At 45.2% G+C, this 15025-nt stretch overlaps 1 protein-coding gene across 2 annotated transcripts in view; it reads left to right on the forward strand.

The window, feature by feature from the left end:
* Window positions 1-264: 264 nt before the first annotated feature.
* Scrn1 (secernin 1) overlaps window positions 265-15025 on the forward strand; it is a 72551-nt gene continuing 57790 nt past the window's right edge. Inside the window, exon 1 of one of the 2 annotated variants that reach the window (XM_057769673.1) lies at window positions 265-284. In XM_057769673.1, coding sequence (XP_057625656.1) covers window positions 283-284 — 2 coding nt within the window. In that variant the 5' untranslated portion in view covers window positions 265-282. Of the gene's footprint in view, window positions 285-9873; window positions 10131-15025 lie in introns of those variants that run through there. The other variant, XM_057769681.1, reaches the window with a different exon arrangement.

A 15025-nucleotide genomic window follows, 5' to 3' on the forward strand; every position in this document is an offset into this window, starting at 1 on the left:
ACTTCTGGGTGGTTTGAATAAAACTTGTCTTCTGTAGGTTCACATATTGGAACACTTGGTCCCCAGTTGGTGGCGCTGTTTGGAAGACTGTGGAACCTTTAGAAGGTAGAGCCTTGCTGGAGGCAGTAGCCACTGAAGATGTGCCCCGCACAGTGTCGCTTGAATCTTGGAAGCCTTGGCTCTTGGAGCTGCGAGGGAATGAAGAAATGAAAGACATGAAAAGTCGGAGTCCAGTGGTCTGTGAGCTCTGGTGGAGCCGCACCTACTACTTCCACAAGGAAGATGTCAGTGAGTTTGTTCTGTCAGCACGGGAGGGTTTAGCTAGTCTTAGTAGGGGGTCTCTGTTGGGTGAGCCATCTCTGGTTGTAAACATCCAGAAGGAAGAAGCTGCAGTTGCTAGTTTTTGTTTACAAACTGGTCAGTCTTTTGTAAACACTGGTGCTTGGACCAGAGGAAGAAGGTGGTGCCAGTTTCAAACCTGAGCCATGAAGGGAAAGTCATTGCCAATTTCCCATGGGTCTGAGGCCTTGGTCCATGTCATGGCTATACACATGTCACCAATGCATATCCACTCAGGACTCCTGCTCCTTACAGGGGTTGGTTCTATGTAAAAGTCTATGGCTTTACTCCACTTCTTGTCTGTAAGTTGCTCTTGGTCATGGTATTTTATCACAGCAACAAATAGAAACTGATACAACTCCTAAAGGTAAAATAGAAAACAAGTGTGTTCTTAAAACTAGGCACAGAATATTTATGAGCTGTATTTTGTTTTAAATTAATTATAAACCATTGACTAAAATGTGTCCCTTTGCCCAATGCAATTCATATCTAGAAGGCTTGATGGATTATTTAATTCCTAAATGTGATTAAAAATAGAGTTTAGGAACAAACACTTGTGTTCCCTATGTTTAGCCTGCACAGTAATTCTGTAAGTAGCTTTAAGGGCATCCTAAAGGCTGTTACTATGGTAACCTTCTCGGCACGGTCCTTAGCATGGCGGTAATAAGATGAAGATGGGTGGCTCTTAAATCTGGACTAGTGCTGTTCTTTCTCATCTTTCCGTGGCTCCACTGTCAGCTCCTTCCTCTAAGCTAACTCGGGGACAATTGTGAGGCTTTCTTCCTTGCACATAAGTGCTGCCTTTACATAAAATCGTCCGGCTCATCCCTGTCAGATTTGCAGGCTGACAGGTCTATTCTTCTCTCTCCCCCTGCTATTATACTTAAAGGAAGCGCTGAGCAGAAAAGACCCCTACATGCTTTGTGCTGAACATGTTTCTAACTTGCCTGTATTTCAGACCCCTTGAAATCAGAGCACAGTGGGTTTTTAGAGTTTAAAAAAGTAGCCAATTAGTTAGGGATAATTTTTAAGTAGTTTGTTAGGTACTCTTCATTTAAGACCATCTTCTAAACTTGTTTATATTTCTCAATACACTGGAACAATACGCTTGTCTGTGTTCAGCCCTTGCATTCCCCAAATAGCACACACAATAACTATATGTACACGGAGACAGCCTCCGTGTCCTGAGGCTTCACATCTGTGGCTTCAAATACACAGGCAGATTGTTCGCTCTGGTTCTTTTTATGCCCATTCCTCTCATATTATGTGTTTCCTTCTACATTCCTAAATATATTTGTCATATTCTAATACTGGTTTTAAAGTGTTAGAATATATTAAATATTAAAGATAGGCTAACTCTATTATTTCTTTCAGTTTTAGTCTGCTTTTATTGATTAGTATGTTTTCTCCTTGTCTTATAATTTAGATGCTAGACTTATTTTATGTTGAATTTTATGCTGGGAGTGGTAGGTTTTTAAGACTCCTTTAAGAGGTGCAGGCCTTTGCTCAGCTCTCTGTCTGGCTCTGTATTCTTCTACTAAGGCGCTCTGCAGGCAGAGTCTCTAGTGACTGCTCCACACAATCCACAGGAGGAATGTGTTTTGTGGACATGTGAATTCCTCCTATGCGTTATAGGACTTATTTGAGCTCCCCAGTAAATGGTCTTCCTGCTCAGGCGACTCTGTGCCCCAGCCTGGGAATTTCACATCCTGCGTGCACAGTGGACATCCAGTCAGTTACTCCCAGGGAGCTTACACAGGTTCCAACGTTCTTTCCCCAAGTTTGTCTTCCTCAGTGTGATGCTTCCCAAATCCTAGCTGCCCCGACCTCCCTGTCCTCAAATCCGCCCAGGCAGTAAGACTGCTCCTCTCCCCTCGTCTACGTCTCCATGGCCCTTCTTTCCGCTCCCCATCTCCTTTCTTTCTCTCCCCTTTCTCCTCTCCCCTCTTTATTTCCGACAAGGTTTCACTGTCTTGCCCAGGTTGGCCTTGAATTTCTGAGAAAAAGCAATTCCCCTGCTATAGCCGCTTGAGAAGCTACAGTGCACCCTACTCTTTCCTCCTTATCTGCCCCTAAGGAGAAAGCTGGAGTGCTTTTCCTCTCAAATACCACGTTCCTACTTTGCCTGTTGTCCAATGTCTAAAAACAACAGGTTTCACATATTTTGCCTGGTTTTCTAGCTATTTACCATGGCTAGCTGTTTCCTGAATTTTCCCTTCACAGGCAGATGTAACGGTACAGGGACTTTTTTTTTTTTTTTTTTTTGACAAGGTTTCTCTGTGTAACAGCCCTGGCTGTCCTGGAACTAACTTTTAGACCAGGCTGGCCTTGAATTCACAGAGATCCATCTGCTTCTGCCTCCTGAGTGCTGTGGAATTAAAGCATGCACCCCCCACTGCCCAACTAGCGCTATTATTTTTTTTTCTTTTTTTTTTTTTTATTCTTTTTTACTTAAAATTTCCAACTGCTCCCCGTTTCCCATTTCCCTCCCCCTTAGCGCTATTATTTTAAGACTATCCTCAACATACTAGTTCAATAAGAAGCATGTGTCTACACCTGTACTGGGGACTGCCACCTCCTCAATTAACAGAGCCAAGTAGCCATAAACTAAAACTTTGAAGCCCTGATTCAAAGTAAAGATCTCTCTTTGTATGTTATTTATGGTGGTGTTTGTCAGAGGGATGGAGTTCTGACTAACAGGAGAAACGGAATGGAACTTCCTTGAATGAATTTGCAGGTCTAGCACTCGAATGTGCCCGATCTCATCTTAGCAGCAATAATGTCCTTTCTGACTGATCTACAGCCTGCATGTGCTTGACCTTTGAGTGGCAGGAGCCATGAGAAGGGGCAGAACACATTTGTTTGCACTGTCCCTCCTGAGCGTTGTTAAGGAGGTGCTGGCCAAAGCAGCGGCCGATGACGGAGAACTAGAAATCAAACCATTGGAAGGAAGAACTAGTGTATCTGAGTTTGCCATGATTTTGCACAGAGAGAAGGGGAATGAGTGACAGAAAGTGTATGGAAGGGATAAGTGACACTTAGGAAGGTTGTAGTTTGCTTTCTATTGCAGTAATAAAGATCACATGCAGGTTTTTGTCAACTTGACCCAAACCTAGACTCATCTGAGAAGAGGGAATCTCAACTGAGAAGATGCCTTCATAGACCTGGCTTGTAAGCAAGTCTGTGGGGGCAGTGTATTGATTAATGATTGATGTAGGAGGGTCCAGCCCACTGTGGGTGGTGCCATCCCAGGTTAGGTGGTCTTGTCCTGAGTGGTATGAGAAAGAAGGCTGAGCAAGCCATGAGGAGCAATCTGGTCAATGGTGCTCCTCTATGATCTCTGTTCAGTTCCTGCCTCCAGATTCTTGCCCTGAGTTCCTGCCCTAACATCCTCAATGATGGAGTTTGACCCGGGAGCTGTAAGATGAATTAAACCCCTTTCTTCCCAAATTGCTTTTGGTCATGACATTTTATCAGAGCAATAGAAACCCTATGGGAGACTGGCCATAGGGAAGAAAGGCCATCATGGAGGAAAGTCAGAGCAGGAACCTGGAGATAAGATCTAAAGAAGGGACCAGAGAGGAGGGGTCTCTTGAGGTGATAACCTACAAAAGTCTAAAACCCAATTTATTAAGAGGTGCAATGAAAAGACAAACTTATAGATACAGAACAAATCAGATGCCTCCACTGACCCAGCTGCTTTCACCCAGCAGTTCTGGACAAAGAGTACCAAGAGCACCAATGGGCTGTCTCTCTGCCTGCTCTGCTCCGACCACCCAAGAGAGCCCGAGATCAAGAGAGTATGTGACCCTCTCCCTAAGCTGTGAGATAGGCAGACAAGACCACACGCTAGGGCTTGCTGCCCTAAAAGTCATTGGCTAAACAGACTGAAATCCCACCACAGTCTCTTTTTGGTTTTGCATCCTTTTTAAATCACATGAATTCATTATGTTTGGATACAAGACAGAAAATGCATGGATCATTAATCAAGAAGATGCCCCATAGACTTGCCATCCGGCCAAGAGATTGAGGCAAATCCTCATCTGAGACTCCCTCTTCACAGGTGATTTTAGCTTCAGTTAAGTCTAAAAGCTATAAAAGCTAACCAGCGTCATCAATGGGTATAATCCTTCACGATAGTTTGAGCTGAGTATGTTTTATTTTGTCTTGTTTGTTTGTTTTGTCTTTTTGAGACAGAGACTCATTACATAGCCCTAGCCCGGATCTTGCTAAGTAGACCAATTTGGCCTCAAATGACAGAGATCCACCTGTCTCTGCTTTTCGAGTGCTGGGATTAAAGGTGTTCCTGACTGACTCACAATCTTCTGACTTCACAGTGAAAGTGATACACACTGACCAGAAAGCACACTTCAAAGCTGAAGTCTCTTTTCCCAAGCTGTGATCCTCAGTGTCAGCTCCTGAAGTGGCATTCTACCCGGCTAAGACACTGGGGGCCAGGTATAGTCAATGTGTTTCCGACTTATGATCTTTTTTGCCATATAGCATCATTTTAAGTGGGAGAGCCGCTGTAGACAAGGTCAGTTGTTGGGCTGGGGAGATGGTTCAGTTGATGGAGTACTTGTCTTGATAGTGCAATGTCTGCCTCCAGATCTTCAGGACCCACATAGGAATCTGTGTGTGGTGGCATCTACCTGCAGTTTCAGCGATGGAGAGAGACAGGAGGTGGATCCAGGTAGATCCCTGAAAGATCAAAGGCTAACCTAGTCTACGTGGTCAAGTTCTAGGCCAAGGAGAGAGAGACCCTGTCTCTAGGGATAAAAAGGGGGGGGGGTGTAGAATGCACCTGGGAACTGACACCCAAGGTGGTTTCTGACTTCCAAAGTCGGTCTCTACCTCCATATGTATGCCATGCATGTAGCTACCCACACCCACACAACACACGTATGAAAGACATCGATTGCTTTTATGCATTAGTGACAAATAATTAGGAGTAAAGCAGAAAACTGGTACTTATAATAGCATCTATAAACATGGAATACTTACTAAGCAAAGTCTGTTTAAGACTTACTGCTGGACACTATAAAATTCTGGGAAAAATTAAAGACAACTTAAATGAATAGAGAAATATGTTCATATATTAGGAAACTCGGCTTAAGATGGAAATTTTATTCATAATCATCGGTGTATTAAAGGTAATACCAGTCAAGATTTTAATGATAAAAACTGATGAAAAATCTAAAATTTATTGGACAGTACAAAATACCTAGAACACCTAAAACAGTTTTGAAAGAAACCAGAGTTGGAAGACTTAAGCTCCCTGACTTTAAGGCTCACTATAAAGCTACAGCAACCAAGAGAATGCATTATTGACATAAGAATAAACACATGGAACAATACAGTCAAGATAGACTTGTGTTTATGTAGCCAATCGATTTTCTTCTTAAAACAGCATAGAAACTCAGTGGGAATAATCAAATGGTTCTGAGCAACTGAATCCTCATATTTAAAAAGTAATTGACCTTTCCTTTCCTTTTGCAGAAATGAAATGGGAATGCGTCAGGGTCCTGAGCATAAATCTAGTGCTACCAATCTCTGCATGCAAAGGCAGGAGGAAATTCTTGCCATCTTTAAGTAGTCAAAGATTGCGTGTATGAATATGTCAGGTGTGTGTATGTGTGTGTACGGTATTGTACATTCATCTATGTGAATGCTGGTGTCTGTGTGCCACAGTGTGTGTGGGTCAGAGGACAATCTTGGGTGTCAGTTCTACCTTCCACCTTATTACAGACAGGACAGCTTTGCTGTTGTCTATGATGTTGTCTGCTGTGTGTGCCAGGCTATCCGACCTGTGAGCTTTGGGGGACTCTTCTGCCTTTGCCTCCCATTCCCTGTAGAAACACCAAGATTACTGATGCTTGTACCACACCTCCCAGCTTTTACATTGGCCTGAGGATTCAAACTCAGGTCCACAGTTTAGATGAGGCATTCGAGCAGTTTTGCCCATTAAGCCAATTCCCTAGCCCATAGTTTTCTTTAACTGAGCACAAAGGACTTTAATCACAGAAGGAAAAGTAGGAATAAATTGGATGCCACCCATATTGAAATCTTTCCAGAAGTCATCATGAATAAGATGAAAAGGCAGGACAAGATCTGACAAGTATTTTCTGTACACAAATATGATAGACATCCAAACATAATGAGTCTTTGTGATCTAATATGGATGCAAAAACCAAAATGGGAGTTTGGGATAAGTGGGTTGAGAACGTGAGAACCTCCTTAATGAAATGTAGGGAAGGAGAGTTGTCCTGTTGTGTTGATGATCAGGGAAATCCAAACGAGGCAGCAGCAGCAGCCACCACACATTCACTAGACCAGATAAATGTCTCCTGTTGACTCCTGGAGAATACAGTTCGGATGAAAGCTGGCGAAACTCACTTCGGAATGCATTTTGACAGTTACTTATGAATTTAAATATATGTGCCATACGACTTTCTCATTTCAATTTTAGGTATTTACCCAAGGGGAATAAAAACCCGTCTCCACACAAACCAGTGTAAATAAAGATGAGTGGTAGATTTATTCATAATTTTCTCAACTGAAAAATAAAGACCAATATATGGTAACCCCTGGGTGCCTCTTCCAGATGTTCGGCAGGCAGTCTCCAACCATCAGCGTCTTCTGCCTCAGTTGTAGTGAGTTATCCCCCCAAAGAGGTCCTGGCCTTTCCAGGGCAGCCCACTTCTATTAAAGGAGAAGGGTGGGGTGTGATGACCCAGCCTTCATGGTTACATGCATGACATTATGATGGGCAATGCATTGCAAACCGGAGGCTTCCTCTGCACTTAGTTTTACGCCCCTTCTTTACAAGTGCTATACTTCCAAACACCGTCTCAGCTTCCCTGGACTGTCATGGAGAATCATTTACAGACAGGATCCTACACAGACTCTGACACTTTCCATTAGCGTCAGGATATTCGCTTCCATTCTTCCAGTCCAGGACAACTAATTGCTCATGGGTCAAACTAACTGAAAAGCTAGTTAAGGTTGTATTCTTTTACTTTAAAAAACTTGATTACATAGTGTGTGTGTGTGTGTGTGTTGTGTGTGTACATGCTGTGGCACACATATGAAGTCCGAGAACAACTTGTCTCTTCTCTCCTTCCACTATGTGAGTCCTAGGGATTGAACTCAAGTCATTAGGCTTTGCAGCAACAGCCTTACCATTTAAGCCAGCTCACTGGCCCCATGCATGTTCTGAACAGTAATCCAAGTGGGGAAGAGAGGTTATATGCATGAACAGTTATGCTGTTGTTGGGGTTGTATATTTTGCAGTATCCCAAATAATCTTATTTCCATTTTACTGCTTATAAATAAGACCAGAAGTGCCCCCATGGGATTTTCGCCAGAGGGATGTTATGAGTATCCCTCGTGACAATGCATGAAGGCTAGGGTCACAACTGTGTATCCCTACCTCCCCCTTTTGGTTCTAGAGAAGAAAAAAGTCCTCGCCTACTTTGTAGAATAAAGCAGAGTACAGTGAACTGTTATTTATTGGCTCTCAGACCCCTGAGCGTGCTGGGTAGACTATCATTGACTACATAATGATCGTGTGTTATTTAGGAGATTTTTCCTTGTAGGCTAGCTCAGAGAAGCCTTGTAATTTATACAGCGCTAGACGTCACATGATTGATAGAGTCCTCTGGTTAAAGCCCTAACTGGTATTGCTGGATGTTTTCTGTATCTGCTGTTCTGGTCCCTTATTTCTATGTATGTGACTTAAATGGCAGCAGAGTTTGTCTTTCCTGTTCAGAGGCAAGAAAAAAAAGTTTTATTGGTGGTAAATAAATGCTGCTAACACCATAGCACAGTGTCTCCAGCAGGCTCTGGAGATAAGGGAGACAGTTCAAACAACAGCTGTCAAACTTTAATTCACAAGGAAAAGCCGAACATTTGACAGAAGGCAAGTTCCCTGGCCTCAGTTCCAGAGACTGACTTCAATAGTATGGGAGAGATTCTATTGTTGATTAACCACACACATTCGGCTACAGTTCGTTGTTTGGAGTAAATAAGCAATAAGGCGCCTTTGTGTTCCAAGTCTGTGAACCAATGGTCTTTTCTACACTACTTTCATACCCTCATCTTTCTCCCACTGTCTGTCCACTGACCTGACACGCTACACGTACACACACATTTAAGAGACTAAGTGGCTAGCAGCCAGTCACCCTGTTCTCCTCCGCCGTGGATACTGTCCGTTAATATTTTCTTTCTTTTTTTTTGTTTTGTTTTGCTTTTTAAGACAAGGTTTCTGTGTGTAGCTTTGGAGCCTGTCCTGGCACACGCTTTGCAGACCAGGCTGGCCTCAAACTCACAGAGATCCACCTGCCTCTGCCTTCTGAGTTCTGGGATCAAAGATATGCTTCCTGTTAAATTTTTTTATGAATCCTTCCAAAGGTAGTCTATGCATTTGCAAAGGGAAGTGCAAGTATATGTATAATTTTCTGCACACACACACACACACACACACACACCACTGTTTTGCCCCTAACTTCTCCCCACTTTAGCCTTTTATTTGGTATAGGTTGGAAGTCTTGTATCAGAACACAGACACTGAGTGCATCTTCACAATATGCTGTACAGCATTCCATGGTATTTATAGGCTAAATTTTGTTCAGCCTTTTAATTTATTTTTTAAGGCAAGGGGTTACTATGTAGCCCAGGCTAGCCTCCAATTGTTCCTCAGTCTCTCTAAAGATGGGATTACAGGTGTGTGCCACCACACTGAGGTTTATTTCTAAGTGTTGCTGGTGCAGAGAAGATAGTTCTGGAGGCCTCCTGCTCATTTCATACCTGTGTCCTTCCGTCTGTAGATAAATTCATAAAGCGGAATCAGGTAAAAGTCGACACGTGTTCTTATTTTGAGAGATACTGCCAAATTCCCCCACAGAGACTAAAAAACTTGGATTTGCGTTCATCTGATGATTGGGAAATGCTTGTAGGTCTTCTCCCGCCAGGTCTACTGCCTTTATTTCCCTGTGGACTCTCTTCTTGGAGTTGGATACGGTCTTTTCTTAACAATCTATACAAGGTCAATCGAGTCTCAGCCCCAAATGCACTGTCAATAACCTTAAGGTAGACATCACCCTCTTCCCCTCAAAAAAGTTTATTAACCCTGGTGTGGGACCTTGGCTTTGTTACTTGCTGTGTGACCTTGGTCCACAAAGCGTGACTGTGCTGCACAGTCTGGCTTACGAATACGATCCGTTAAAATCAGGAAGGACTTGGACACAGAACGCAGATCTCTGCAGGGAATTTTCACCTAGGCATCAAGGCCCAGACAAGTGACCAAACAAACACCAGGGTCAATAAAACGTTGCGGGGGGGGGGGGGGGGGGGCGAGGGGGGCTGGGCCTGGCTCCTTGAAGCTCTGTTTCTTCCCTTTGAGAGAGCTGCAACCAAGAAATAAAATCTAGAAAGGAGGGAGCCACTTTCTGATTGAGTCCCGCCCTCTCTGCTGCTCTTGTGCCTCCTGGTGCCCTCTTCCCCTTTCCCTGGCGGAGTGGGCTGTGAGGCCTTGACAGTCAAACACAGTCTGGTCCTGCGGCCCTGAGCGCAGGGAGGCGGAGGGTGGGTCCGCGGTCACGTGACCCAGCCAGCTGTTAGCAGGGGGTTGGAGAGCCCGGAGTCGGGAGATCGGGAAGCGCCAGACGTCGCCTGCTCTACTGCCGCTGCAGCCCTCGATGCAGACGCAATAACTCGCCCGCCGCAGCGCCCCCCAACTCGGCAGTCTCAGCATCAGCACCAGGACCCGGCCGGAGCCCGCAGCTTAGCAGGTGAGCCGCAGGCCACGCAGGGAGCGCGGGGCGCGGGCTACTGCTCTTCCCCTGGGCAGTCACCATATTTCCCATTGCCGTTCTAATGTCCGTGCCTCCCCTCATTGCGGGCCGGGGGAGGAGACAGCAGATGAGAGGTGGTCTGGGTCGAGCGTGACTGTGACTCAAGACCAGGGACTGCGGGGACGAAGCTACTGCAGCTTGGTCAGAACCTGCTTCTGCTCGCCACCCCGCATCCTTCCCGCACCTGCCTTTTAGTCTTACAACCCCGGGGCTGATTTTCCTGGGCGTAGAGTTGTAACGCTCAGTAAAGTGTCTCTATGCTTCTCCGGGTGGCTCCTGGGGTTTCGGGCTCGCGGGCGACGCTAGCCCAGAGACCTGACTCTTTCCAGAAGTAATGCACCTGCGGTGCCTGATGGGGCTGCTGCCCTGGGCCGCCCCAGCAGAGTCCCAGGGTCTGTGGTCGCCTCCAAAGGCCAAAGCGCTGGATGGGACCTGACACTGTTTCGCCTAGGTCTCACCCCTGCATTGGAATTGGGGCGGGGTCATGCAAGGCAAGTGTCTAGATCCTTGCTGGTAGTTCACTTCAGTTTATCTTTACGTCCTCACTTTGTTATTTCTGTCCCGGCACAATTATTTAGCAACCACCGTGAGGTCTACAGGGCGAAAGGGATGCTTGGATTTTAGAAAATCCGTTAGAATTTAGGAATGAAAATGTCGCACACACCCATTTGTATTTAAAGCAGCTTACTATTTTCTGTCTCCCAAGCTGACCTAGTAAGCTTCCGTTAAATAGTATGGTTTTTCTGTGTAATTATAGCTTGTGCCTCTTCCTGGTCGTGTGTGTGTGCTGTGCTTCATGCCTGCCTAAAAGATGCATCACTTGCTGAGGAAACCTATGTTAATTCAAAATGGCAGCATGAAAAATCAGGCCAGGCGGAACCCGAGCAGACCACAGCCAACTGCAGCTGCCCCCTAACTTGAGCTGCGGAGATCATCCGCGGGGAGGAGAGGCTCATCTGAGTATAGGCCAGGAGTGTTCTTAGGGCTGCTTAAATGAGAGCGAGCTGCAGTGACTGACAGGGGGAGCGAGTGGGAAGTTTGGGGAGCCGCAGCTGTTTTCCCTAACTTGTCAAAAGCTGATACAAACCTAACTGAAACTCTAATTTGATCTGATTTTCTTTAGGCTTATTTAAAGTCCACTGTACAGCTCACAACTGTGCACAGTTTGTACACTTTGTACCTACAAGTGGCTTTTATAAAGGACAGCGTACAGTGTAAATATCCTCGGAGAACAGTGCACGAAACGCACACAGTGTGTTTCACTGGGAGGCTGACTTAGCCTGACAGTACCCAGGCACTAGGATTGCAAATTCTTGAAAGGTGACTCATTTCAGGATACCCCCCCCCCCCCATAAAGCAGCTTTTCTTTCCCTTTTCGCTGCAGGGCTGCCAGCCATCTTGTCTTTTAGGAAAGAGGAAGTGCGCGGGGAAGCAGGTGCCTTGGGGGATAATGAACGAGAGGAAGATGATCCCTGGGGGTTAGTGGTGGCAGAGCTGGAGGGACTGAGCGAGCTCGCTCTGGGCAGCAGAGAAGGCTGAAATGCAGGCTGAATGGACAGCTGAGCTCACGCCTATGGCTGCAGCTGACTGCCAGGACTCAAGCCAGGACTTGCAGCTTTCCTGCTCAGAGCTGCACACGCCTCATTTCAAAGTGAACATTCGAGCAATGGGGAGCAAATGGTAACAAATTGAAAGCTCTAGTTTTTAAGGGGTTATGCCTTCCTCTCCCCACAGTCCCTATGCAGGCTAACCAACCCATTTAACTTCATGAAAGTGTCCAGCTTCTGCTCAGCCACCTTTTCTAGCGATGACGCTGCATCTCTATGTAATAACCACAGCTTTAGTTGTGACAGAATCTTTGAGGTGGGAAATACATCCTTTGAGAAACTGGTAGCTTGTCTTGTATTGGTGGACAACTCTCAGATGAATTTATTTTGCAAAGAAACAGAAGTGGGCTAGGCATCTATTTTAATGTAAAAACATACCACAAGCCTGTTCTGAAGGCTGTGTTTTTCTCTAACTGGAATTTTCTGAGTTGTGAGTCAGTGACTCCAGGTCACTGAGAGCAGAACTGGGGCTTCTGCATGGGCTAGTGCACTGTAGGGCGGTGAGGAGATGGAGTTCGGCGGCTCTGTTTTCACAGTCAGTTGTCACAGAGACAAGATTAGCAGGAGCTGGAGAGTGAGCTAGGACTTGCAGCAGTGGGGTAGGCAAGAGCCAGGTATGGACGTGTGTCGTGCCGCTGTGACATGTACCACCTAAATCTGTTGCTTGCATCAGGACGTGAGTGTGAAGACATGTTGAATAAACTGAAAATAACAAGTTTTAAAAATGTGTAGCCTTAAACCAGGTAAGGTTCTAATCCTAGCATTCAGGAAGCAGGTGGGTTTCTATGAGTCTGAGGCCAGCCTGGTCTACATATTGCGCTCCGGACAGCCAGGGCTGCATGTTGAGATTGGGTCTCAAAACAAACAAACAAACAAAGAAACAAACAAGCATTAGCCTAAAAACAGAAGCAAAAGCCCAACTTGGGAATATAGTTCGGTAGCAGAGCCCTTCCTTATCCAGACATGTATGAGGTTCGCACTGTTAGAAAACAGTGAGTGAGCAAATTTGAGTTTAAAAAAAGCTCATGGAACTTCTAGTTCCATGTTGCCTGGTATATGATGGACATTGACTTTGTGCCTTGTAAGCCTTTAAAACCTAACCAGTGAGGGAGATGTCTTGTGAGTGTAAAATTTGCACCAGATCTAAAAAAAAATTGATGTGGAAAAAATGTAAAATTTGTCATTAGTCATTTTTATATTGATAGGATATTGATGTAGTATGTTGTATATATATTGGGTTACCTTTTAAATGTGGTTGTTGGACAGTATTAAACTTGTACACATGGCTCATATCTGTCTTATATTGCTGGGCAGTGTTGGGTCTGGGTCATTATCAGGAAGTGGAGATTGCCAAGAGGCTCCTGATGCTACTTGTAACACTGAGTGTAAAGAGACAGGAGGTCCAGGTGGGTGGAGACTAAGCAGATTGAGTGACGGACGACACTGGATGGGAGGAAAATATGTGCTGGGCAAAGAGATTCCTCTCTCTCTCTCTCTCTCTCTCTGTTTTATTTTTTTTCTGGTGTTAGTTTTATTTCAGTTGTGATAAAAAATAACCCGATAAAAAAGCAACTTAAGGAAGAAATGGCGTGGGGAGGTCAAAATAGCACAGCCCTGAAACTGGTCATATCTCATCCACACTCCAAAGCGAAGAGAAATAGATGCATGTGCTTGCTTGATTGCTTGTGCTCAGCCTGATTTTGTCACCCTTAGACAATTCCAGAACCCTTGTCTAGAGAATGGTGCCACCCACACTAGGTTGGGGCTTCTCACATCAATTAATTTAATAAGGCACTCCCCCACAGATCTGCCGCCAGTAGACCAACTCAGTTCCTCACTGAGACTCTTTCCCCAGGTGATCCATCAAGTTAACAAATCCAGCTACCCACCCCAAACTATCACTGAGCTGTGCTCCAACCCCAGGAGACCGTTGGAAGTAGAATAAGGGGACTGTGCTGTGACCCTTCACTTGGAGCCCCTGGAGTGGGTGCTGGCAGATGTTACAGTGGTTCGCAGGGATGGACTATTAATGCTCCTATCTGGTGCTCAGTCTAACCTGCCCATCCCCATATGGCTGTGTTCCCAGGTCCATATGAATGGAATGCAGCCCAGTGAAGAGAGGAACCTGGACTGCAAGTTGGGGTCCCTGGGTCCTAGTGCTGGTTGTATTCTAACTAGGTGTATGTCCTTGAACAAGTCACTCATTTCTTGTTTTGTCTCCTTTGGGGAAAAAATGAGAATGTACCAGTTTCACATGGACCACTCTTACTAATTGCATGGATGTCTCATTCTTGTTCTTGCTGCATTCAAGGCTGTCTGGGTAGAAGTCGGTTGTCTGTCACACAGACTTAACAGAAGGCCTAAGCATTCTTGCAATCTGCCATCTTGCCATTTCTTTGTACCTGGTGCCTTCTTGATTCTTTTCTGTTCTTATGTCCCACATTGTACAACATCTGAAATATACTTTGCCTTGGTTTTCAACAGACTTCATCACTGTGGATGGCTACATTCCAGGCTACATTTCTGTTCTTTTCCGTGGCAGTGTCAAGCCATCTTAATCCCAAAACTTTGGAATATATTTTAATATCATGTAGGGCTAGACCTGCTTCATTAGTTTTCACTTTTGAGACTTCTACACCAGTCTGCCCTTTCTTTTATAGATTTGAGGTGGAAACAAGGTTCTGAGCAGGTACTCCACTACTGAGCACTGAGCCCTTCAGGATCCTCTTGGACACACTTTCTCTTAGAGCCCTATTTATGTGTTGATTGCTGCCATGTTGAATCCTCACATTCATTTAGGGAGGAGTAACAGCTCTGAGTAACACTGGATGCTTACAGCAAAGAACTGGAACGTTCCCTGTCCTTTAGATCTTCTCGGTCCACATAAAATCTTACAGTTTTGTTCATCTCAGAGGTCGATCGGCCACAGCACACGCCTGTCTCCGAGTACTGGGCACATCCTCCTTTCGTCTGTACATCTCATCCTCTCTCACACCCATGCCTGTCCTCCATCTGAGCCTACTATGGAGCTTTCCTCTTGGCGGCTCTTAGACATGGTTGTGAAGTTCCTGTTGGTGGCATCGCCAAGGCCACATGCTCACATTCCCTTTATAGCAGGTGAAATTCCTGAGAACCAAGAAGGTAAGAAGCCACAGGTATGTGCTAATCATATCTGCCATCTCCACTCCCCAGCGTCATCCTCCTGCATCACTTGGGCTGTTGTGA

Source organism: Chionomys nivalis, chromosome 1, assembly GCF_950005125.1.
Source record: "Chionomys nivalis chromosome 1, mChiNiv1.1, whole genome shotgun sequence".
NCBI lineage: Eukaryota > Metazoa > Chordata > Mammalia > Rodentia > Cricetidae > Chionomys > Chionomys nivalis.